The sequence below is a fragment of the Tachypleus tridentatus genome, chromosome 13 (assembly GCF_004210375.1).
Source record: "Tachypleus tridentatus isolate NWPU-2018 chromosome 13, ASM421037v1, whole genome shotgun sequence".
Lineage (NCBI taxonomy): Eukaryota > Metazoa > Arthropoda > Merostomata > Xiphosura > Limulidae > Tachypleus > Tachypleus tridentatus.
The window spans coordinates 177,890,710-177,917,040 of record NC_134837.1 but is presented as its reverse complement, the minus strand read 5'-3'; the positions used below and the strand labels follow the sequence as shown (position 1 = coordinate 177,917,040).

Here is a 26,331-nt window from a genome sequence, read left to right as displayed (position 1 = left end):
TACGACAATTATTTTGTTTTATCCGCAAGGGGCCCGGCATGATCAGGTGGTTAAGGTGTTCGATTTGTAATCTGAGAGTCGCGGGTTCGAATTCCCGTCGCACCAAACATGCTCACCCTTTCAACCGTGGGAGCACTATAATGTTACAGTTAATCCCACTATTCGTTGGTAAAAGTGTAGCCCAAGAGATGACGGTGGGTGGTGATGACTAGGTACCTTCCCTTTAGTCTTACGCTGCTAAATTAGGGACGGCTAGCGCAGAGAGCCCTCGTGTAGCTTTGCGCAAAATTCCCAAAACAAACAAACAAACAAACAAACAAAGCATTCGTTTAATTGTCATAACAATAGAGGGCACTACTTCATACTGGTGTTGCAATTATTTTCATTAACTTCAGATCAAAGCAAGCTACCTACATAGATGAATACAAAAATTAGCCCAGTAGTTAATATAACTCTTTAACTGGAAATATATAATATCATAAAGCCGAACATATGATAATTACAATGTATTTTGTTTATTTGTAGTTGAGCACAAAGCTACACGAGAGGCTGTCTGCTGTGTCCATCAAAGATATCAAAACTCGGGTTTTAGGGTTATAAGCCTTTAGACTTACCGCCAAGCCCATGGAGGAGAACAATGAGAATGTAAGGATTCATCAGTTGGGTACCCTCGCTGGTAATTACTAATAAAATTTAACAGCAGTAACCTTAACACGCCGTGTTATAAAAATTAATTTCTTATATAGTAGATTGATTGCTTATTCTCCAAAAACTTGTTGCGTATCAGACTTTTCTACTTACAACACAGCCTTACATCATTTTTTTTTTTTCAAATGTGGCACCATTTTTATTTCATAAATGTAAGGACTCTGCTAGTAAACAATAACTCTTTAAGGTAATTATGTATTTTATATTATGCTCCTGGATTACAGTAAAAATGAAGTTTTATTTTTCGTTTCGATGACAAATAAACATATAAACATTTAAAATTTTGTAAATATGATGTCTAAAATAAACTCAGCTGGATTATATTTTATGTTAATTATTAAATCAATAGGAAATGTCCACAATGTCTTCAAGCTATATACTTAACGAAACCTTTTAATATAAATATTTAAATCACAATTTTTTACAATTTTAAATGGATAGAGCTTCAAACAGTAAGTTGTAAACACATGCAGCTTACAAAAGATACGGGAACATATTTCACCACATAAGTAGTTTTCTGAACGAATGTTTCTTTCTCTATGTTAAAACTAGTAACGGGGTTTCGTGTCAAAGTTCGAAAAGTGTAAATTTTAACAAAATTTTCTCAACTTTTATAACGAACAAGGCTCCAGGAGTTACGTATGAGATTGAAGCTATAATGAGGTACTTTACATATATATATAAGTATATTGTACATTGTCGGTGATTTTCAATTTTAAAGAATATTATTTGTTGTTTTTTTCAGGTCATAAAACAAAATATAATGACAAATTTAAAACTATTACTTAAGACAGAGGATTATCGTAATCATTATGAAAGGCAGCTGGTGAGAGAGCTTAATGGTTAGCTTTAGTGACACCTAGTGACGTAAAAATTGCGGAACTGAGAACGCAGCGTTACACATAATATGCGGTAGTTTTGTTGTATGCAACTACATATAAAAATGGCTGCTGGCGGTACATCAGACGATCATACAGTCCACGAGTCTTGTCCTGCACCGTCAGCATCGTTATTTTATTTGAACATGTCGTTTTTCAACTGTATAGGAATTATAGTAATAATTTATATTTTGTTAAAATTATTACTGTCTGTTTGGAGGGGAATATACACATGTTTCCTTGGATCGGTACTTGGACACACTGTAGACTGGAGTAAACTCGGTCGTTGGGCGGGTGAGTTACCGCGATGCTATAATATTACTAACTTGCATTAGTAATAGAGTACAAGATGAGGCATTGCATTTAAACTTCACGTGTTACGTTAGAAACTAGATATTATGTTAATTATTTCGATTGTTGAAATGTATTTGTGTAATATTTTACTACATAATAATGACATCGCATGTTAAAGTTGTACATAATTTATACACATATGTTTTGTGTTATTATTTCATCATGTTCTTGTGATAACGCTCTATACTGTGGTGATATTATTCATTATTTTAATTAAATAAAAATTATCGTAAATACTGTTAATTTGGTATATTAAAATTGTATGTACGTTAGTAATAACACTTGAATGATGAATATAATATTACAGATTATTAGTCATATATTTTTTATGTAAATAAAGTCTTCTCTCTTGCATTGTTTCCTTTGGTTTCTGTAAAACTTGAGTGCAGTATTGATATTAGCGTGTAATATCCGTTCTATTGTAGCAATACTGATTGCTTAACGTTTTTCAAAACGTGAAACACTTAAAAAAATGCTGTTAAAGCATTTACACAGATAGTAAAAGCTGTAAGCAGAGATTTGTGGAAATCAGTTTTTTAAAATGTAAATGCTTAGAAACCGGACCGTCAATACAATTTTCTTCTTGAACATTTTTCTTACGGAATTATTGTTTGTTTTTGGAAATTCGCGCAAAGCTACATGAGGGCTATCTGCTAGCCGTCCCTAATTTAGCAGTGTAAGACTAGAGGGAAGGCAGCTGGTTATCACCACCCACTGCCACTAGGAATGGAACGTCTCATTGTAGAATATAAATCTGAAAAATTCATATTCACCCAGAAAGAAAAAAGAGTGATAGTCATTCACATGGTTGTAGATATGTTTTTTCGAAATATGTTTAATTGATTGAAAGACTGGTCAATATTTATATTTCTCATAAGTTATTATTTATAAGAATAAGTTCTTATTTTCTAACATGGTTAATATTTTACTTTTTGGGTAAATTGTCAAGTGTATTCGAAGTTTTGTTTTAGGCTTTTATTTCATTTTTATTGTACGTAACTTAGAAGGATAATCGATGTATACAGTGTACAATCCTTAACTGGACAGTAGGCCTTCAAAGTTTAAATGCGTAATATAACAAAAACTGAACACTGTCTTGAAAAAAAATACGTGTAAGATAACGTGTCAAATGAAATTTATTATACACCAAAAAGCGTTTATGAGAACTTGCGATAACGTATGATTTGATGAATTAAATTTCTACTGTAAGTCGATAATTGTTAATTGTCTCACTATGTTTTTTTGTTTTTTTTTGTATAGTAACTAATGTACTGGTTTTATTTATAAAAACATTATATCTTGTCCATTAGTTACAGAGCTATACTGTATGGTAAGAACATTTTCAACAAATAACATACTTGGACATAGGAGCTTTGTAAAGGAGTCCGTACCGTTACAGTTGTTTAAAAAAGTGGTTTATATAAACAGTGCTTGACCACTACCGCGTCTGTTGTGTCTCACCCGGCCTGACAATTTCTGGATTGAACGAAATGCGTCGTCGGCAGATGATATGGTTGGAAGCCCATTATTATACAGTCTTTTAATTCTTCACAGTTTTCAAGGGACTAGATAAATAATGTAGTGTTATAAAAATATAATAGGCATCATTCTAATGTCCTACGCCAAGTACGAATAAAGAGAAACATAGGGCTGTTTGATATGAAAACAAGTTTTAAGAGTTAAAGCGTATCGCAAAAATACTCGTTGAGAGAAACAAACTTTTGTCAAAACAAATAAACACGTAGAAAGATGTGCCGTTTTATAACTTGTAAGAAAACCATATGAGTAATAGAAGTTGGCCAGTCGTAATTTGAAGAAAATTAATCAAATAAAGGTAGGTTGATTTTGAGAAAATTCTTTTCGATTAATAAAGGTTCAACCATATTAAAACACAATTATTAGCGAGTAACTGAGTTAGGTCATATAGTAAACAACTTGGAGAGTAACAGAGTTACACTGTATCGTAACTCAACTCGTCGAGTAAAGGTAGGCCGTATCGTAAAAAACCTCAGTGATATTAGAGCCAGACTGGATTAAGTTAAACCATTCTCTGAAAGGGCAACCCATCTGTTACTGTTAATTTATTCTCAGTTTGTGTGAAGGCGTTAGAAAATGAGCAATATATTTTCTTTTGCTGTATCTCCCCTCTAGGCCCAACATGGCCAGGTGGTTTAAGGCATTCAGCTCGTAATCCGAGGGTCGTGAGTTCGAATCCCCGTCACACCAAAACATGCTCGCCCTTTCAGCCGTGGGGTCGTTATAATGTGATGGTCAATCCCTCTATTAGTTGGTAAAAGAGTAGCCCAAGAATTGGCGGTGGGTGGTAACGACTAGCTGCCTTCCTTCTAGTCTTGCATTGCTAAATTAAGGACGGCTATCTCAGATAGCCCTCGAGTAGCCTTCCGCGAAATAAAAAACAAACAAACAAACATATCTCCCCTCCCCAATGCCATATGACTACGGTTATAACAAATATTTTTTTACACGGAAAATATTCAGTAGCTTTATAACATACGTGTTTTCGTCATAAATCTGAACAGGGCGTAATAAACAGCGCTATTTGGCATATTACACCTACACTATTGTTTTGGAAACTTATTTTTTTCTGTTTACTTATAAACAGGATGTCCTAGAAAACGCTCAATCCTCATAACCAACATGTTTACTAGGTCGTATTTGATTTACTTTGACAGCTAACGAGGGTATTGGCCTTTGTGTTTGAACCCGCAAGGTTGATGGTTTATATTCTGTAACAAGGTAATGTCTGCTAAGTAAATGTGTAAATCATCAAACCCCAGCAAATCGTGTTATGTATTTGAAGGTTCATTAAACACACGAGATAGCACGAAACTAAAGCGAATATTCCGGAACATCGATTTGTTGTTGTTCTTTATACACTGGACATCAGTTATTTAGAATTACTTAATGTACACCGAGAGTCTGAAGTTATAATTTACGTATTTGTTTCTAGAATGCAGCTGTTAATTTTTACCACAATGAAAATAAAAACCTAGCTTGACTTGCGTCAACTCACAAAATTATTCGAAGGCTATCAACGCCATCCACCTTTAATTTTCACGTAGTATACTAAAGGAAAAGGTAGCTAGTTATTACCGTTCACCACCAACTTGTGGGTTGGTCTAATCGATTAGTAGGATTTGACCGTTACTCGTATATCCGTGGCCTCAAAGTGTGGGCCGCCGCAATGTTTGTTATTTCAGAAGAAAGTTCGCGAGCCAGAGAAGCTCAGAACTACAGTCCGACACTTGAATTAGCGGGTCGCTTTCAGCCTCTCACATCTTCACAATAATTTACAACTATTTCTCAAAATGATTGCTAATTCTTGTACTTTTCAGATTTCCTACATAAAACATCTTTTATCTGTGTTTTTAATATGGAAAACGGACTACTGACCATGTCTTTAATAACACTGTTTACATAGTACTGACATATTTAAATAAAATTAGGTTACTAAAGGACTGTATCAACGGATAATTTATTACACTTTCTAAATGGTTAACACCGAAGAATAATATTAGTTACGTGAAATAGTTTTTGTTTTTGGTACAGCAGTAAGTCTGGATTTACAACGGTAAAATCAGGGTGTTTAATTTCCCTCAGTGTACTCAGCAGATAGCCCGATGAGGCTTAGCTGTGAGAAAAACACATTTTCCTTTGTTGTTTGTGAGATCGTTTTTAATTTGGCTAGCATTCTTTTGTCTTGTTTGATATTATTAAACCAAAAAACTGTATTAAAAGTCGCAACTAGTAAACATTGAAAATAATCATGCCCTATGAGCTTATAATAATAATAACGAAAGTGTGAAAATAAACATTCTGTTTATTTTAGACGAAGCTAATAAGAACCTATCCACTTGGCCTCACAACTCGAAATAGTTTGTGTTGTCTGTTTAACACTGAATATTCAAGTTTGCTTGTTTTCAGTTTAACGTAAAGAAAGTAAAGTTGTTGTTTGACTTGTTAAAATATTTCAGAAATGGAATTTATTCAGTGAACATAGCAGTACCCGTGAACATAGTTTAAAATTAGGCATATCTCCTGAGCTATATGCTGTACATACAACGGATTATGTATTCGCTAATAATTAAGCAATTAGGACTGCGTGCGTAAATATAACAGCCTATGTTGTGATTTATCTGAAATTAATTTATCGTTTGTGCAAAACTGCCTTTTATATATAAATACAATGCATTTGATTTCTGTGTGATATTTCTTCCGTTCCTTTTAACATTATATTTATAAAAAAATGCCCATTTTGTTTTTATCAAAGCTTGGATATGTTATTTTTAAAATATTTTCCTCGTACAGTTAGGTTGGCCTTCATCAAACCCAGTAAGAGGAAAGTGTTTATGAAACAAGGAAACTTTAATTGAAAAAAGAAAAACTAACTAACGTATTTTAGTACTGTTTTCTCTTTAATTATAGAACTACATTGATTTACTAAATTTTTGTATTAATGCACACGAAAAATAAATAGTATATCAGAAAACTACATGACTGTTTTTTTTTTGTAGAACCTAAGACTCGATTATTAGTATTATGGTACATTGATCACAAATCACAAGAGATTCTGTGATGTAATTTGCCCTGGATGAATAAATTTCCCTGGCAGGTGTAATAGTAGTTATTAGAAAGAAAAAGACTTATTAGCTATAGGATAGAAGAGAGCTACAATAATAGTTTTCATTATTTCTCTTACTTAGAAGGATATGAACAGTATTCTATATTAGTAGCTACATTTTTAGTATCTAAGTTAGAATGTGAAAAACAGATTTCATTAATGAGAAAAATAAAAGCAGTGCAGCTCAGGTAAAAGAATATGGAAGGTGCTTCTTGTGAAATTGGAACAGGAAGTTGTGTAAAAAAAATTTCTTAGTTGTGATTTTTTAAAATAAGACCTTGTGGTGAAAAGTTAGTGGTGGTCAAGGGTCTGTCCAAAATTTGTAAGTCTGAAAATATTTACAACCTTATTTTAGATCAGGTAGTTAACAGTTAGAAAACCCTGTCCAATTTTGGTACAGTTGTCATAGAAAAATAATCAACATTTTCAAAAGGTTACAAAGATGTACAATTAAATAAATATTTTAATTGAGAAATATGAGGTACAAAGAGAAGCCAGCAAAAGTTGTAATTGTGTTATTTAAAGATGACAATAAATAAAGGAGAGCTTATTCAGTTGTTTTAAAATTATTACTGGGTTAGAAATATTGTGTGTTGGTGATTATTTAAGTGAACGACTGACAAAACTGAGAACTGAAACTTAAAATTTATTAGTAAGGATTTTAAACTTTGGAAGCTCAGATTCACATTTACTATTTGTTAGAAATAGTTTTATCTTAGAATCATTAGTATAGATTTGTGAAGTCTTTGTCTGATATTGAAATATGTGCTTTTAGTTTTGTTTTCTTAATAGTGAAATTGATCATCTGTGGGGGATTTTATTCAGTTTGATGTAGTTATATAAGAATAAATAACTAAACAACCTGGGCTGTATTGAGGCTCAGATGCTTTATTTGCACAAATAATTATTTGTTTGTGTACAATAAATTTATACAAGGTAGGGAGTAATTAATAGATGTATGTATTGACCACATATACAGTGTTTTCTTTACATTCTAAACAGTTATTGCACATAATTTTCAATGTGCTAACTTTTAATTGCAGTATGCAATGGTTTGTTTTGAATTTTACGCAAAGCTACACGAGGGCTATCTGCACTAATCATCCCTAATTTAGTAATGTAAGAGTAGAGGGAAGGGAGGTAGTAATTACAACCCATCATCAACTTTTGGGCTACTCTTTTACCAATGATTAGTGGGATTTACCATCACATCGTTGTGTCCCCATGACTGAAAGAGCAAGCATATTTGATGTGACAGGGATTTGAACCTGGAATTCTCAGATTACGAGTCTTGTGCTTTAACCGCCTGGCTATGCTGGGCCATAATCAATAAATGAATTATAATATATAGTTGATTAATTATTAACATTTATACCTTAAGATGGTAGCACTAAAAAGAAACAAAGGAAAATAGGCATTATGGTGACAACAGTATCAAGTTTCTTATATCATGGTAGAAACTTTAGTTTCTAATCATTCATTCAGTAATGACAACCTTGTAGATCTTTATTAAGTACGTCTGTGTAAAACAAATAATGACAAACAAAAACTTTGATAAACAGTAAAACATCTGTTTCGTGGAGCTCTGACCTCAGATTTTAAAAACTATACTGGGATCTACCAGTGAGTAAAACTTGCTATATTGTTTAAATACATTATGACCATAAAAGAATATCACTAAGTGTAGTTTTGTGATAAAGCCTTAGGGTTACAGACCAGTTACTAAGAATTTGAGCAAAAAAATTAACAAAGCACAATAAACAGACTATTAACATAGATATAAAGGAGTGTGCTTTATGTTATGGGGCAAAATGAATTTACACTTAAATTATCATTCTTAAATGAGAAGCACAGCATATGAAATCAATTTATAGTAAAGTCAGTTAAATTAATAAGCTTACTGCTACACTACAGACCCAAATGTAAAGTTTTACAGTTGGTAAATTATTACAGAAAGGAAAAATAATGATAAACTTACACAGGAGCTGAATTTAAAACAAATCTATACAACATTAAATATTGTATATTTGATTATACTTGTATTTTTCTCTCATTGAAGAAAGTGATTTTCTTTGTTTTGTACTTTCAGTTATCACTGGTGGAACAGATGGCATTGGAAGAGCATATGCAGATGAGGTAATTATAATATTTATTGCAGACCAACTGCAAATAAAAACTTGTTTTAATTTGGTAATGTTGTCTTATTTTATTTCACAAACAATTAAAAATAGCAGTGACAAAACTACCTTCAGACATCTATTTACAAAAGTAACTTGCAATATGTTACAAATATACTTTAAGTCTCCAAAATATTCCATACTATTGTTAAGTACGATGGATCTTAGTACTTCATTTTACATCTGTTTTTAATTTGCATACATTTTCCATGAGAACTATATATTCAAGATTAGTACAGGAACGTGACAGTTAGTTTTCTGTCATAGTTCAAATACATCATTATATGATCTGGATGGATATGCACAGGCAAGTAGATTTAATTAAAAGAAAATGAAGTAAAAAGATGCAGCTGTTATGAAAGATATATATAAATGACAGAAAATTCAAAATCAAAAGTTAAAGAACTTGTACATTTTATGTTGCATTTAATAATATGTTCTGTTAATCATTCGGACTGTATGGCACAGTGTCCTACTATACTTAACTTCTTAACGTGTGTTTCAACAATCTCATTTGATGGCAAAATTGTCAAGATGTTCTATCAAGTATTTCTGTCCCATTACAATTGGTAAAACATGTTGCATTTTATTATAAAAATAACTAAGAAATTGTAAGTTGTTTTAGGAAAATAATATAACTTAATTGCATATCATTAAAGAGAAATAATGCACATAACTACAGCTTAATTGACATGCACTTGTGGCCAATACCATGGGCAAATGTTGATAGCAACTTGTTTCCAAGCTCACTAGTGAGATAAGTGTTAGCAATTAAGGCTTAAGGCTTTTGTGTTTTATGAACATATATGTATAAAGAGAGAGAGAGACTAAATGTTAGTAATGGTTCTCATAGCTATATATTAATTTGTCTTTCAGAATACCGTATTACCACATAGATATGTGTGATGGAATCTTTTCATAGTTTATTCAGTAGACAGTCAAATGTAATTAGCAATCATTTTTTGATTATGTAAACAGTAAACATGTAGGTAAATTGATATAAGAAAAATGTCTGATTTCTTCCTTACCTCTCACACTTTATATAACACTGAGTACCTACCACACAAGTATGTTAGAGCATTTATGGAACGTTTTGCTTTAAAACTTTTCCTGTATAGACACGTGTTTCAATACAATATATTTTCTCATTCCTGTAGTTAGCCTCTAAGGGATTTGACATCGTCCTGATCAGCCGATCTCTAGATAAGTTGAAGACAGTAGCTGAAGAAATAGGTATGCAGCTAATTTGTAAAGTCAATGTACATAGTTTGAAGTTGTAAACTGAAAACCAAACAACTTGTGACCTTTGAATTTCATTTCATTACTTGGTAGCTTAGTATTTTATGTGAAAAGTGTGAAGTTAATATCTAGACACAGTCAACAATTTTTATATGATGACTAAATGTATAGTTATAGACATTTATTGAATAAATGAGTTGTTTTTTAAAAATAGGTTTAGCAGCTAATTGCAAGTCGATGGCTAAAGTAAGTTAAAAACAATATATTGTGATGCATGTGCAAGGATGTACAGATATGTTTCTATATGATTTTATGACATCAAAAGAGTAATTCATAAGCTTGTTTTATAAAACCTGATAAAGAACATATTTCAAACATTTGTAAAAAGTAAAGGTAATTTTTAATAACCTTTACACGTGTTTATGTATAGTATTTAAAATTATTTATGGAAACCTAGTGATCATTTATGGATTTGTGAGAGTTCAGAGGTTTCAAATCTGAAACTGATGCTAAATAATTAGCATTTGGCTTTCCTTCTTGTTCTTAAGCCATGAGATTTTTAACTTACTAATTATTTTGTGCACAATTAGAATTGAAAAGTCCCCTTTATCTTCAGATAATTATTTTTAGAGAAAATGTATGTTGTGAAAGTCAAGGTGATTTCTGTGGATTTTACTGGAACTTCTGATATCTACCACAACATAAGACGAGAGCTGGAAGGACTAGAAATTGGTGTTTTGGGTAAGGTAGAAAATCATTTTACTCTGAATCATCAGTGAAATATGTTCAAAGAAGTTAACTAATTAAAATTATATCTAGTTTAGAAAATGTTTTACAAGTTTTTTTAAATAAATTATATACATGTTATATTAAAGTTGTTTTTTTTTAAAGAGGAAATTAAGTAACAAAATGAAGGTTGTGTAACTGTCATTCTCAAAGTAACTACAGTACTTGAAACTTGTGTTAGAAGCAGTGGAAAAATAAAAATGATAGTTATATATTTCCTGAATCAGACAATTCTATTTATATCTTAAATGCATCAATTTGCTTTTGTCTCTTTGCTTCCTTCGAATTTCATTTGTACATTTTAAATTTATTCTGTAAATAAACAAAGTTAAAATTATTTCTATATCTTTTTGCATTATCTGTCATGTTGCAGTCTTTATGCGTGATTTCATAAGAGTTTTATTTAATGGCTTTGTTTTTTTCTCTTGATAGTTAACAATGTTGGAATGAGCTATCAGTACACAGAATATTTCAACTTAATACCAGATGGAGAGGAAGTATGTATTTTATGTTTAGTATAAGTAGAACAGTTAGTTACATTTCTTTTATTGTAACGTGTGTTACATCTGTATGATCTAAAGTAACACAGAAGTGTGGCACTGCTTGTTTTTGTCTTTTTTATACATATGCTCTAATACAAAATAATTGTACTTGAGTAGAAAAGTCAGTATAGTTTGCCTACTTGTGTGAGTTTTAAGTCAAGCAGTGGTGTATTTTGACACTTATGAACAAGGGCTGTGTTTGTGACTGTGAAATTATTACTAAATATGTTGAGGTTGACTGTGAAAAATGCATCTTTCACAGAATCGTAACCATAAAGTTGACAGCTAAAAGATGTAAGGCAATGTTATTGCCTTTTTATTATTTTTTTTTACAAAAAGAAAATGAGCAAAACTTTAATGTTGTTGCTGAAATACCACTCTGTACCTAGGAGCACATCTATTAATATTACTTGCTTTTATGTTTTTTGGGATTGATCTTGATAAATAATGAATGGTAGGATCTCTTGCCACAGTTCTCTCCCATTTGAATGAGTTCCTCCATCTTTCCACCTATATATGCTACATTTTTAACAATTGGCAAAGACTACTCCTGGTTCAAAAATTGTGTGGTCTCCCACACATGATCTATGACTCCAGAGATCTCTTCTTTCCCTCACACCAGTCCCTCCACCTATTCATTGTGGAATTCTAGCTGCTTATGTGAGAGGAGGTAATATAAGGTATTGGAAGTTATAATTTTCATATGCTAAAAATGTATTTCTGATAGGTATTTACCTCTTCTCACAGTTCTTACCCTTCCTTCTCACTGAAAACTGGTACGTCCATTTTCTATGAAATGATAGTATAGTTCGATAGAATTGAGTAGAGTGTTGCATCATGTGTTGCACTCTTATTGGTGGAGGGATGTTGCATGTTAATTTGCATGCAAGATACATTGTAATCAGTCAATTCCAGATGGATTGGAGTTCGAAGGCTTGTGGTGTGTGCAAAAACTGTCTATAGAGGGCAGCACTGAGCATGAATAGCTGTTTATGTGATACAAGGAATATGTATTGGAAATACATTTTCATTATAGGAAAATTATAACATTCCACTTTACTGATTGACGCTCTTGTAGGTAATACAGACATTTACTTTCTCTATCTAGCTGTAATACAAGTTGGATTTCCATTGAAAAATAATAATAATTGGAAAGGCACAAAAGATATGGTTGTAGGTTTTCAAAATTCAGTAATATAACACAAATCAAAGGCATTTAAAGTATTTAAATTTAGTACTAGTTATTGCTATTTTTAATGGAAGACATAAGTGGTAACCAAAAAATGTAATATATGAAGCAACATAAAATCTTGCTGTGCCAACCCTTAACAAAATACTCATTGTTATGAGCCTAAGGGGGCAACACAGAGAGTGTTAAGTATCATTCAGTTATACAGTATTTCATTAAAGTGTAGAATATCTAAAGGAGTGGTTTTTGCAGGACTTTTATCAGTATGTTGTGAATGAAAATATACAATAACACTCAATATGAGGTTATATGATCCAGACATGATCAAGTCTAGGAATTTAAATGTTGCTAAAAGCCTTCTTGTTCTGTCTCATGTTCGTGTGTCAAGCAGTTATATTTGACATCTGCATAGCAGACAACTTGGTGTTAACTGAGATGAATAAAAGGATAGCAACTGTGAGTTGGGCTGATGTTTTTTATTACATGAATAGAAGTCTTTTATAGAATATAAACTGACCATTTTTAACAAGTCACTTTTAATAGGCTGTTATGGTATTCCAATATTATTTGTGCTGTTAAAATTGCATTATTTTATGTGATATGGTAGAATTATAGAAGCTATGGTGAATATCTATATCTCAATTGTATTTGGTTCATTATGAGTTAAATCAACTTCTATTACAGGTTGTAAAGAAACTGATCAACATTAATGTGATGGCATGTACAATGGTAAGGAATATGAAAACAAATTTTGTTTAATGCATGATCGAAGGTTTCCCGATTATAATTATTTACCTGTCATATTTAACAAGACATATGAATAACAAGGGACCTGTTGGTCTGTTTGAGTTGTTCCATTCTCTAAACTAAAGTATCAGATTAATAAGTTAAAAAAATAAAAACTTTAAAGCTAGTCTTTATTATTCTTATGGAAGAACTGTAACATTTAATGAAGTTATGTTGTTTTGAGTAAATTGCATATACATTTAGTTGTTGAAATTCTATCAAATATGTGTTGTTGTTGTACTTCACATCATATTTTATTTAGGTCACAAGAGGAGTATTAACTGCTATTAACCTTTAATGAGTTTGGTGTAACATGCACAAGTTCGTGTACATATTTGCATGCATTAAGTATTTGCACAATAACTTTTGATACAGTATGTGTATCTCCAGTAAAATTGGTAGACTTTTAGTAAAGGTTACAAGTATTTTGTACACAAAAAAATCAGATTTTTTAATGAAATGTTTTTACTAAAGATTTGTTTGTGAAAATACCTGTTTTGTTACTAGTCTGAGTGCAAAGTGATTTGCATGTTATGATAAAAACTGTTCTGCTTCCCAAAAATCTCAAATATTATATGAATAATAAAACCTCCTAAATACATTTCAAACATTTGTTTTCAATAAGACTTTATATTTTATGTTATTTTCTATACTCTTTGTGGGGTCTGTCACTTGACCAACCTTGTAACCATTATAAAAAATGAGGAATTAAATATAAATTGTTTTTTTCATGCTGGAATGACTACACATTATAACACTAAGATATGAATGTTTAGTATAAGTAGCTAGTATAATTACACTATATATTTATTATATTGACCCTTCAGTTGTGCCTAGCCAACGTTACATAACTTGCATTAACGAGGTGGATGTGCACTCATGTTGCATATCCAGTAATATAAAACTGATCTTTTAGTCTTTTCTGTCTTTTTGTGGACTAGTATTTTGTAATATACAGTTACATGTCAATTATTATACTATATATATATTATTTAGAAATAAATTATTAAACACATTTTTCTTAAAATTTAGAACAATAAATCAAAAAGTAAAGCAAACAATTATCTCTTCTCACTATGAACTTTGTACTCATTTATTGCTGGACATAGGTTGCTAAACCTTTTAAAATTTCACATGTGGAGAATATCAAATAATATTTTTGTTTGGTTTTATATATACAGTTGAATAAACAAACAATCACAAATAACTACACTGTTGCCATAGAATTCCACTATAATTTATTAAGCTTAGTAACTAAGATATATTTATATTTTAAAAAATATAAAACTTCTAGCAGACTAAATACAACACTTTCTTCATTGAAATCTTGGATCAAAAGAATATTGTAGCATTTTCAAAGGTTAAAATGACAGGGAAAACCTCTCTGGGGAGGGGCATTCTAAGCTATTGATTGGTTATTTACATGTCGTATATTAAAGTAAATGTATTTGAGGGACCATTTCCAAAAATGGAAAGAGATGAACAGGGCCACTGTGTTTCATTCAGTACATAAGCCATATCTCAGTAAAATAAAAAGATACGAGGTTATAATTTCATATTATAACTTGTTAATATTAGTTGTTTGAGTTCCTAATTTGTACAAAACTATAGACTTAGTATTTTCACATCACAAACATCTGATTTTAAACAGTATTGCATTCAACATACCATGAGACTCACTAAAAACCTATATTTGGATGTGTTATTTTATTTACTTTCAAATTAAGAAATTAACTCATATAATAAGATTGAATTATAATCTACAATTTGATTCCAAACTTGCTGACATAAATTCATAAAATAGTAGTTCAATAAAATTTTGAATGCAAGTCAACAAATATGATGACATGGCCTTTGACCTGTGACCCATTGCAAAAGGGTTAATAAAACTGTTTATATACTGAAAAACACTGAAATAATTATTTTATTTGAAATTATATATAGAAATAAATTGTATGAAAAATGAGAAATTGTAGGTCAAAGGTGAGTAATTTAAATTATATAATCACTTAAGTATGATCTGAACATCTCTGTTTTCTATCTCTCAGTTGATTGCAGGTCATGGAGGTAAAGACTTACTCTGTGAAAATATCATAGTTCTGATATTTTTTTAAAAGGACAATAAATTTTTGTTAAGTGGGATTTTTCTCTAGAGAATTCTAAATTGTAATTACTACCTGCATGAAATAGTATTTTCCTCTACAGGGTGTCCATAAAGTCTGGAGGTAATTCAGAGTTGTGTATTGGATCTACAATTTTTTTGTGTTTTCTCCTTCTACATAAATACATTTTTGAATGAGATTCCAACAGTTTTCATAATAGGTCATAGTACATATAATAAATAAATATATTTAGGTTCTAATTAAAAAAACAAAAGTAGGGATCTTTCCCATGTCTCCAGACTTTATGGACACCCTGTATATTAATGCTGTTAAAATAAAATATTGTGGGTTTTCAAAGCTGTAATTTTTTTCACTGTTGTAGTTGTTTAGTTGAAGTTAAACTTTATAATAGAAAACTCTTGAGAATGGCCTTTCAAACAGTTATTTAAACAGATTTTTATTAATCTGTTGTTGTCTAATTTTTGAAAATATTCCTTCACATAGAATGCAATTTTGACCATGATCTTTTAGTTGATTAAAACTGACCATAAGAATTAATTAGCAGACTTTCATTTTAGACTAATCATTTTGCTAAATTAAGACTGAAATCCCAAGACACTCTTTTGTTAAGTATTTCACTTATTTGAGATATAAAAGAAAAAAACAGACTTTTAATTTAATGTAAATATTTTATTCATTTGAAATATAGTACAAACAGTAGACTTGTAGGCTAGTTTAAGTATTTCAATTGTTAAGATATAATATGAAGAACAGATTTTCAATTTATGCATGCAATTTATCTAGAGTATAATACAAGTACAATAGACACTTGTCTAGTTTATGTACTTTACTTGGTTGAAACTAATATGATCAATGAACTGTTGGTCTTGTTTAAATATTTTACTCATTTGAGAATAAATTCAGAATGGAAATGTAGTCTAATGTAATGATTTTCTTATTTGATGCTATTTACAAGGTAGCTCATTCAGCATATATTAAGTATATTTTTATTTAGACTAGAACTGACTAGGCAGTACCAATTATTTTGTTTCTGTAAGGGTGAACCTCCATTATACTACAGGTAGACTTCATATTATGAATTTTTTTTTTTTTTTACATTCATTCAACTTTTTTCATTTATTTCACCATGATAAATCTTGGTGAGAATGATGTGTTATTCAGTTATTAAAATGCATTCTGATCTTGTTTTGTTGTTCTGTAATGGCTCTAAGAATTACATCTTGTTCTCATTAAGTTAGGACTGTTACAGAGTAGTGTTTGTTTTTTGAATTTTGAGCAAAGCTACTCGAGGGCTATCTGTGTTAGCTGTCCCTAATTTAGCAGTGTAAGACCAGAGAGAAGGCAGCTAGTTATCACCACCCACCACCAACTCTTGGGCTACTTTTTTACCAATGAATAGTGGGATTGACTATCACATTATAATGCCCCCAAGGCTGAAAAGGTGAGCATGTTTGGTGTGATGGGGTATTGAAAACGCAACCCTCAGTTTATGAGTCAAACACCTTAACCCACCTGGCCATGGCAGGCTAACAGAGTAGTGTAAGACTTTGTACTGTTATAGAAAACTTTAAAATTAGGTTTTTACATATTCACTAGTTTGTTTATGATGACAGAAATATATGATGTTGATCACTGAGAGATGTCTTACTAATTTATCAGATGATGAAGATTGTCCTACCACAGATGGAGGAACGGAAGAAAGGTGTCGTGATTAATTTGTCATCCTTGTCGGCAATGACTCCTGTTCCACTCTTAAGTGTGTATGCTGCTAGTAAGGCAAGTTTATGAAGACAGTGCTAGGTTGTAGACCAACTGTTAAGTATAGCCTCAATGAGAAACCTGACTCAGAAATTAAAAACTTTTAATTTAAGAATGCGTGATTGTGTGGATTGTGTAACAGGTAACTCTCAATATAACATATAAATCTCTTTTTATGCCTGTAGTAAGTGAAGTTTATTTCAGAAGACAAAACTGTTTACAAATGTTTGATGAAATAATAACAAGTATTTTCTAAACCATTAAAACCTGCTTAGTGTCAGCACATAATTGTTTAAGTTATTTGCTTCTGAGTGGATTATCAGTAGGTTTGGACATTTATGACACTAAAAACTGTGATTTAGTATATGTGCTGGGTTCAACATTGATAGCCTACTTTCTAGTAACAAACAAATTTCAGCTGTTTCTCCTTGTTGGTGTTTATTGCTTAAATGTTTAGGTTTCTTGGAAGAATAAGAAATGCTGTCATCATTGAAACATTTAGTAAGTGGTTTTCTTTTACAAGTTATTTCATGTTTCTCCAAACTAGATTTTTAGGTTTAATTTTTTATGTGTGTCATAGCTATTGTTTAAATTTGTAAATGTTTATCTTTTATAGGCTTATGTTAACTTCCTTTCTGTAGGAGTTCAAACAGAGTATCGGAAGAAGGGAATAATAATTCAGGTATATTTTGTGCCCTAGTGTTCTACACTTCTTGTACTGTTTTCAACATGTAGTTATTTTTAATAACAACTGAGTTTTATAATTACTTTTAAAGCTAATTAAGTTATTGTACCAACATGTTATACTATAAGAAAGTAAACTGTGTGTATATTTAATCTTTGATAGCAGTTAGAAAGATAGAGAAATTAAAGACAGATAAAGTGCCAGGTCCCAACAGGTGCCTTTGTTATTACAAAAAAAGTACACATCAGATATATGAGCTCCTATTTAGTTTTTGATAGGTCAGCTGATGTTGGACAAATACATGATTTGTTTATTTTATTTCAATTTTAAAGGGAGTGATAAAGAATTACTCTGCAGATTTCACTACAGTTAGTTTTGCCTCTGTAGTCAGAGCATGAGATTAATACTAGCAACCTAACAGATTTTTGGTTAGTGTTTCAGTTTTGTGAGTAACTGAGAAGACACTAGAAAATAATGACTATTACATATTTCAAAAAGAAAATATGCACATATTTGCTGTTGAGTATTAATACACCTATGACAGGTGCAGTAAAGTTATTTATATTGCAGGATTCTAAGTAGAAAAGGTTAATGCAATTGTGACTAGTAAGAGTTATAATTACCAGTTTTGTGGTACCCATTAGAACTGTATAGCATATCGGGGTTAAATATTAGGAAGTTGGATTAGTGAGCCACAGTTTCAATTTGTTTAAACGTTACCATGTCGAACAACTGGCTAAACTCGCACCATCCAGCTGGTGCAGTGCAGTTTTCCATGGTAAGGAATACTTTGGTCAAGTGATAGCTTATTAGAGATAATAATAAAATAGAAATAATGTAAACTGCAGAAATGTTTCTCCCCATTCCTCTGAATTTGTTTTTTGTTAATACACAAATGTTAGGCCTACTGGCTTTTAATGTTTTGGCAGCATTTGGTTTTTAAACAATAACTGTCAATAAATAAATACTTTTAGTACAAAATGGCATTTGACAGTGGAGCACTGTAGGGTTTGTCATTCTTTGTGTTTGTGGTTTAGATATACCAGTTTGTACCCAAACCAGGCAACATAACTTTTGTAAAATAGTTAAAATAAAAGTACTTACATGTAATTAAAATAAGTTTTGATATATTATCAATACTTTTGATAAAGTGGCACACATAAATAAGATATATACATATTTATTAACATTTAATTTATGAAACAGTTAATTTTAGATAAAAATAATACTGTTACAAGTAGAAGTCCCAGTTTGTTTGTGTGGAAAAAACAACTAGCAACCCATTTCTAGTGCTTTTAATAGTTAAGGTCAAAATCTTGTAGTGGAAATATTCTAGTCTCATAAAAGTAGCTACAAAATCATTTGGTGTAGTGTAATATAAGAAAACTAAAATGGATTAACATATAGAAATCTTGCTTTATTGAGTTGTTACCTTTATTTAGGATGTTCCTTGCCATTTATACCAATGGAAAGTGATGATTAAGATTTCCAAAAAGCTTTTGATAAAGTGCCAAAAATAGATTAGTTGAGAAGAATCATATTGATGAGGACTGGGGAAAAACTAGTTAATTAGAAGTTAGGGTGGTTGGATGGGAGACAACAAATGATTATTAATAACATCCAGTCAAACAATGTACTTGTTACTGGTGATCTTCCATAGGGGTCAGTTTTAAGCCTTTATTTTTTCTTAATTACAGTAGTATTATTAGTAAACTAGTAAGGTTTTCTGATGACAGTAAACTGTTGAGTATTTCTAATTGTATTGAGGATGTTGAAGTATTAAGGAATGACTTGGATAAATTATTAGTGTACTTTCAAAGCAGCTAGTAGTAAAGTTAATAGAAATTTAGAGTGTATTTATCAAAGTTAGCCAAAAGAATTAATTATCTGTATACATATCTTTAGTTAGGCATCACATGAAATACTGTAGTATTGGTTCTCTTATGTTTGAAAAAAAGAAAGTTATTGGATAGTGTTCATAAGAGGGTTACTAGAATGTTTCTGGGTATTTTATGGGGATGAGTTAACATATCTTAACCTATTTGTTTCCCATTGGCACAATGATATGTCTGCAGACTTACAACTCTGGAGACTGGGTTTTGATACCTGTGGTGACTAGAACACAAATGGCCCATTGTGTAGCTCTGTGCTTACTTACAAACAAACAAATCTTTACATATTATCTTGAGAAAAGAATGATAGGAAGTAATCTTAGTGGAATTTACATGGTTAACCAACTGGATAAAGTCCTCTTTTCTTTTCTTTTTTTGGTATCTATTCTGAAAATAAGATAATGAGAGGACGCAAGTTAAAAATTTGGATAGGGCTGTCTGGGCTCTAGTTATTGACAAATACGAAGAGTTACCATCGGTGGTAGCAGAGGCCAGCACTTTTAACAGAGTAGATAATTTTCTGAAAAATAAAGTGTGGGCTGAACATTATACTTTTCTGAAGGATGGATGTGCAAGGCCACCCTTGGAGGAAAAAGTTCTCCTTTGTTGACCATATGTTATGTCATATTAAGTGTAATTGTTAAAAAACTAACATGAGAAGGCTCAAGTTACAGAGTGAAAATGTTAAAACTCTTGAAATACTGGTAAATATTTTTCTATAAATTTATTATTTTTAATTAGTTTCATTCGTATAAAGAGTAACTGATCTTATATAGAGAATTATGGAAGAATAATATAGTGCTACATACAAAGTTACAATGTCATCTTTTAACTAATGATTTAGTTTATGAAAGAAAGATTATTATTTTAGGTTTATCTTTTATTAATTAATTTTTGTTTATTTCTCACAAGTTAAAAAAATTCACTAGTTTGTTTTAATAATTTTTTTTTTTCTTTTTGTAGTCTGTTTTGCCAGGTTTTGTTTCTACAAAAATGTCAAAGATTCGTCATACATCTTTTGAAGTTCCCTCTCCAAAGAACTTTGTTCGATGGGCTTTGAAAACTGTTGGTGTTGAAGATAAAACGTATGGGTATCCAGCTCATAAGTTAAGGGTTAGTCTTATTTTGAAATTGTCAAAATAAAGTTGGTTTAGCAAACTACACTATACCAGTGTATTTATATGTAATCTATAAGTTAGGAAAATATAATTATATAATTCAACAGATGGACATACTCTTCATATTCTGTTTCAATATTTGGTGTTCAAAGTACTAAGGTTTTCAATTTCTATCTGCCTGACCAGACCATGTCTTTAAATTATTACTGTGCTCAACATGTATTCCATTTTCATTCTCACCATAATTCATATCAATATCTCTTACTTTTTATGGTGAAGTTGTCAGAGATACAGTGGTTTACTAAGAATTTACCTGATTATTGTGTCAGGGCCAACTATTTCTTATGGCATAACAATAACAAGTTGATATAACTTTGTTATTAAGTGATGCAACAACCTTTTCTTCTAACACACACATGTTAACTTTAAATAATAATGTTTGGTCCACTAATACTGTTTTAGTAAAACAGTGATTGGACCAATAAAACCGTTATAGTCTAACAGGGGTTGGTTAGCTCAATAATACTGTTCTAGTCTAACAACAGTTAGATCAAATAATACTCTTGTACTCTAAGATACATTCCACTTCATGTGTTTTTAAATGTATGAGAAACAAATACTTAGCTATTAGCTCCGTAGTTCTTCAGACGTTTTCTACCATATGTGTGGCATGCAGCCAGTAAAGTACAAGTTGACTTGTCTCTAATGGCAAGTGTTATGTCACATGCATTTAAACTCTATAGTTGCATGTGTTATTTACTTTTATACGTTCAAACTGGTCACGGTGTCAACTACACGAGGCATTTCATGTCCTAGGCAGTGTGATACAGCTTGGGGCAATGCATGTGTTGACAAACAAGAAGACAGCTGATGTCACAAGATTGTGTACATACATGCCTAAATGTATTTTTGAATTTATAGCATGCAATCCATGCATTGCATAGATAGATTACACAGTACATTTTATCTATCAAGTTACAGTAAGATCCATGTGAAATTCAAAAGGTCAGTTATGTACAAATCAAGCTAATGATCTAGGTCCCATACCACCATTGGTAATATTTCTTCATCATTGATCATGCATGGTCACATGGCTTTTCTCTAACTAAGAAATCTGAATTATGATAGGAAAGAAGAGTTTGTTTATTTCTCCCAATACATGCACATTAAGTCATCAGAAAGTTGTGAACGTAGGGGATTATGGGTATGTGTATGGGTGCTCTGCATGGTGTCAGATGCATTCAGAATTCTAAGTCAATGATTATTGACAGCTTTGATAGCATTTGAACAACAGAAGGCTTTCAGTACTTCAGAGAAAGCTACTGCATGAGATTCATTTTAATCATATAAACCAGCATTATGTTTTTGGCATGGTTAAAAAAGTAATTTAATATAAATTGTATGTACAATGGATTAAGGTCATAATATTTTGTCAGAAACTAAGGAAATTCAGGGGCATGCTCCTGGGAATTTTCTGGAGTTAATTATGTCAATATGGGCTAATTCTGCTGCAGTTTGGGGCTAAAATATGGTGGGAAAACACAAGCAAAAATTAATGTTATATTTTTCACTTAATTTTTGATATTCTTGCTGTTACCATTATTTATTTATGATGAATTGTCACCTTGGAAACTTAATTCAAGTTAAGGAATTTGTAAACAGATCCACAGTTATGAGAGGGACAAAACTGATATCACTTCACCATTAAACTATGATCAAAGATTACCCCCGTACTGATGCTTCTGCTTGAAATTAAAAGTTTGAAATACTTGTTATTGTCAGCTTATAACAATGTCATTCTGTGTTAAGTTGTTTGTATGTGTCAAACATCATTTTAAATATTTTATTGGTATAACTGTTTTTGTGTTATAAGTCAAAATGTACAACATGAATGTTTATTGTTCTTTTTTTTTCTTTGAAATATATCATGCTTGACAAAATTACATTTAAAATTCAAGCCTATACATTGCCATACCCCTCTGATATGGTACAGTGGATTGTATTACTTTACTAGCTTGCAGCTGTTTATAGCTTTTGCATCATATAACATACAGTTTACTCCATTTATTGTCCTTGATTGCTTGCCTAAAAGAACTACATGATAACATTTTAAAGCTGTACCATCAAGAAAGTACGACAGTGATTTTGCAGAGTATGTTACGTGTTTTTTTTCTTTAGACATAATTTTTTATGTTGAAACTGTTTTTTGATTTATAGGAGTCTTCTTTTGCCACTTAGACTAATTCATACACTGAATGATAAGCCACTAATGTGATCTACTGCCAGTTCAAGATGGGTGGTTTTAAATTGAAATATATTTATGTTATTTATTGCCTTGTAAAGTTTTAAGCTTTATGGGACAATACAAAATGTAGCTTTCTGGATGTAACTTCTCACTCTGATTTGATGAAAGGACTTCTTTCCAGTCTCACCTTGTATAACTTCAGTGGCTTAGACAAACCTATCCATATGCTGAGCGTTAAGCTATTTTTATGTATGTGTTTATAAACTTTAATATTCTCACTTTTGGAATTATATCTATGGAATAATAAATTAGCATTGTCAAAATCTAAACATATTAATGCAGACCCAGTTTCATGTTGTAAGGTTTTGTTCATATATTAAAATTTGAATCAACTACCTAAAGTAACCTCACAAGCAATAATATGGCTTCCTTATTTATAGGCTTACTTCATGGAAACACTGGGAGGTATCTTGCCAGTTCAGTGGCAGCAGAGTCTTGTAATGAATGAGATGACGAAGATTCGGTGTCGGTACTACAAGAAGAAAGAACTGAAGGATCCAATGGCATTGTAAAGTTTCCAATTGGTCAGGAGAGCACACTAACTGGATTGCTGTATTGACACCTTTTAACCAAAAAGACGTGATCGTTTTAACCTGATATACATTGGAATGTAAACTTAGTGACACATTTTTAAATGGTTCAAAATGCTTCTGCATTTTTTGTTAAAATTTTATTTATGATGGTATGAATGCTCTCAGTAAGTAGAAATGCTACAAAGAATTATTCAGTGATTTATATTAATATAAATTAACCATTGTATCTGTTTGAATTATCTTTAAGTTACAATAATTAAAAATACCTGTAAAACAGATAATCAGAATGCTTTGTTGATATTTTAATATTGTCTGTTGTGTGACATTTTCAGGCAGAAGCTTTATATCATGTTGATATTAAACATGTGACAAAATTGAGCTTTCTGTAATTTCCACTTCACTGATATTATTTTAGAATCTTTTATTGCATGAGGTTGTATAATCTAATGTGACCAAGAACACTTAAGTTTCTAGAAATACAATGTAATATATTTATTTTTGTTCTTTGAGGATACAAGCTTCCCATTTAAAATGGATTTTGCCACATCTTTCTTATTACTATTGAAGGAAGTTAATGTGGTCAAAAGTGTTAAATTCCAGTATAACATGCTTATGTGTGCTTCATACTTTTCAGAGTTGTCAAATAGAATTCTGTTGTTGAAGAAAATGTAATAAGATAAACAATCCATAAAAATATTGTGTTGAAATATTGTATTAAAAAATCTTTATCCTGATTCTGATATGTAGTGACAAAATGGAAATTTATAAAGATTTCAGTACATCAACTTACTACAATTCACATCACTGCATTTCTTATTCAAGTAATGAGCTAATATTTTGTGAATCAGAAATTCATATCAACATTGTTTTATTTATCACATGAAAATTCAAGGTTAAAATATTTTTAATTATCAGAGCATTCAGTTTTCACTTAATTATGATGTCAGACTCAATAGAACTTGCTTGTTAATTGATTTGCTAATTCAGATAAAGGAAAATGTAATAATTAATTGTTTGTCTTGTATCTTTGCATTGTGACTTTAGAAGTGTTCCAGAGATGTATTTTTATTACACTGATGTTTGAAACAGTTATGGCATGAATATTTTAAGGTACTGAAGAATGAAAAACAGTTTCATAAAATTTCTGTTAGAGTTAATAATTAAGTGTACAAAACATTGAAGTACTTTTAAGTTTAGAAGAGTGGTGTGGATATATGAATTTTTTAACCTTCTCACAAGGGTTACACTTATTATGCCCTCCAATATTGAAGGTGAGTTTAACTCTGACTACTAGTTACTATAAAAAAATTAATTTACAATAAAAAAAAACTTTCGGTGATTGAGAAGACAAATTTTCAACAAGTGAAACATTTCAATCACTTGAAACTGAAGTAGGAAAAAAAAATAGATATTCTGTTGTTACGATTCTTTATAATATAATTTGCTTCTGTAATTTAACGTTACTAGTTTAACATGGTTTTCCAAGCCTCCAACTATTGCTTCTCCATGTTACGTGTAATTTAAGATGGCTGTTTTCAAGCAGTTTCGTTAGTTTTAGTACAAGTAATTTGTATACTGGACAATAAAATTTAGGTTGCTTAATCATTGTTAATTTGGTTAATTATTGATTGTGTTGATAAATTACAGGTGATAGGACTAACTATAAATGTTTAACAAATTATATTATATTCCATATGAACCCGTATGTTTCCCAGAAATTAGGTTTTGTTTAAATAGTTGGTGAATGTGTCGAAGTTTCTCAGAATACACAAACCAACTTTTATACCTAACTTTATTAAGGTATGGACTAGGGAAACACGTGTAAAATTATTTTTATTAATGAGAGTAAAGTTAGATATTGTATTTTTTGTTATTTTTTTCAGTTGCAAATAAAATTCAGTTTTACTCATGTATTTTACTTACGCCTAATAGTTAAAGAAAAGTAACAAACTTTACCTTCACATCACACATATGACAATGTCTCGCCTTCGTGATTACTAACAGTCGCTTTAAAACAAATTGACTTTTGATGTTACATTTCTATTCACGATTACCATTTCTTGACTGCCTAACCAAAAGCATTATAGTTAAGGGCGAAGCTACACTATGGGCTATCTGTGTTTTGTCTATCGCGCATATCGAAACCCAGTTTTTAAAATTCTAAGTTTTTAGACTCGTTAATGCATGCAAAATAGACATAGAATATAATACAATATTTAGTAGAAAATGCATTAATGCATCGACCATACAAATGTATGATTAAATTATCAATAGAATTAATTTAAGTAGATGAAGTTCATGAAAAGCAAACACTGGTTTGTTTTTGAATTTCGCGCAAAGCTACACGAGGGCTATCTGCGCTATCCATCCTTAATTTAGCAGTGTAAGACAAGAGGGAGGGCAGCTAGTCACCATCACCCACCGCCAACTCTTGGGCTAGTCTTTTACCAACGAATAGTAGAATTGACCGTACTTTATAACGTCCCCACAGCTGAAAGGGCGAACATAGGTAGTGCCACCGAGATCCTCAGATTACGAGTCGAGTACCTTAATCACTTGACCATGTTGGGCCGCAAATAGTGGCATAAATCAGTGATGTCGAGAAAACCCACTTGT

General features: G+C 31.1%; 1 protein-coding gene across 2 annotated transcripts; it reads left to right on the top strand.

The window, feature by feature from the left end:
* The first annotated feature begins 1,564 nt into the window (after window positions 1–1,564).
* LOC143239076 (very-long-chain 3-oxoacyl-CoA reductase-B-like) lies at window positions 1,565–25,626 on the top strand. 2 transcript variants are annotated; one of them, XM_076479875.1, is made up of 10 exons: window positions 1,565–1,880; window positions 8,672–8,718; window positions 9,917–9,992; window positions 10,629–10,739; window positions 11,217–11,281; window positions 13,200–13,244; window positions 17,084–17,200; window positions 17,799–17,864; window positions 20,723–20,872; window positions 23,563–25,626. In XM_076479875.1, exons 1-10 carry the CDS (start codon window positions 1,634–1,636, stop codon window positions 23,692–23,694), a joined length of 1,056 nt encoding a protein of 351 aa, XP_076335990.1. In that variant the 5' UTR covers window positions 1,565–1,633; the 3' UTR covers window positions 23,695–25,626. The 2 variants fall into 2 exon arrangements, with proteins under 2 accessions (XP_076335990.1, XP_076335991.1); XM_076479876.1 differs by lacking the exon at window positions 17,799–17,864.
* Window positions 25,627–26,331: the final 705 nt, after the last annotated feature.

What these genes read in the sequence shown, in the direction of transcription:
- LOC143239076 (XM_076479875.1), top strand. Translation starts at nt 1,634, where the DNA reads ATGCAACTACATATAAAAATGGCTGCTGGCGGTACATCAGACGATCAT. An exon ending in ACTAGAAATTGGTGTTTTGG is followed by an intron (nt 10,740 to 11,216) that starts GTAAGGTAGAAA and finishes TTCTCTTGATAG; the next exon opens with TTAACAATGTTGGAATGAGC. An exon ending in TAATACCAGATGGAGAGGAA is followed by an intron (nt 11,282 to 13,199) that starts GTATGTATTTTA and finishes CTTCTATTACAG; the next exon opens with GTTGTAAAGAAACTGATCAA.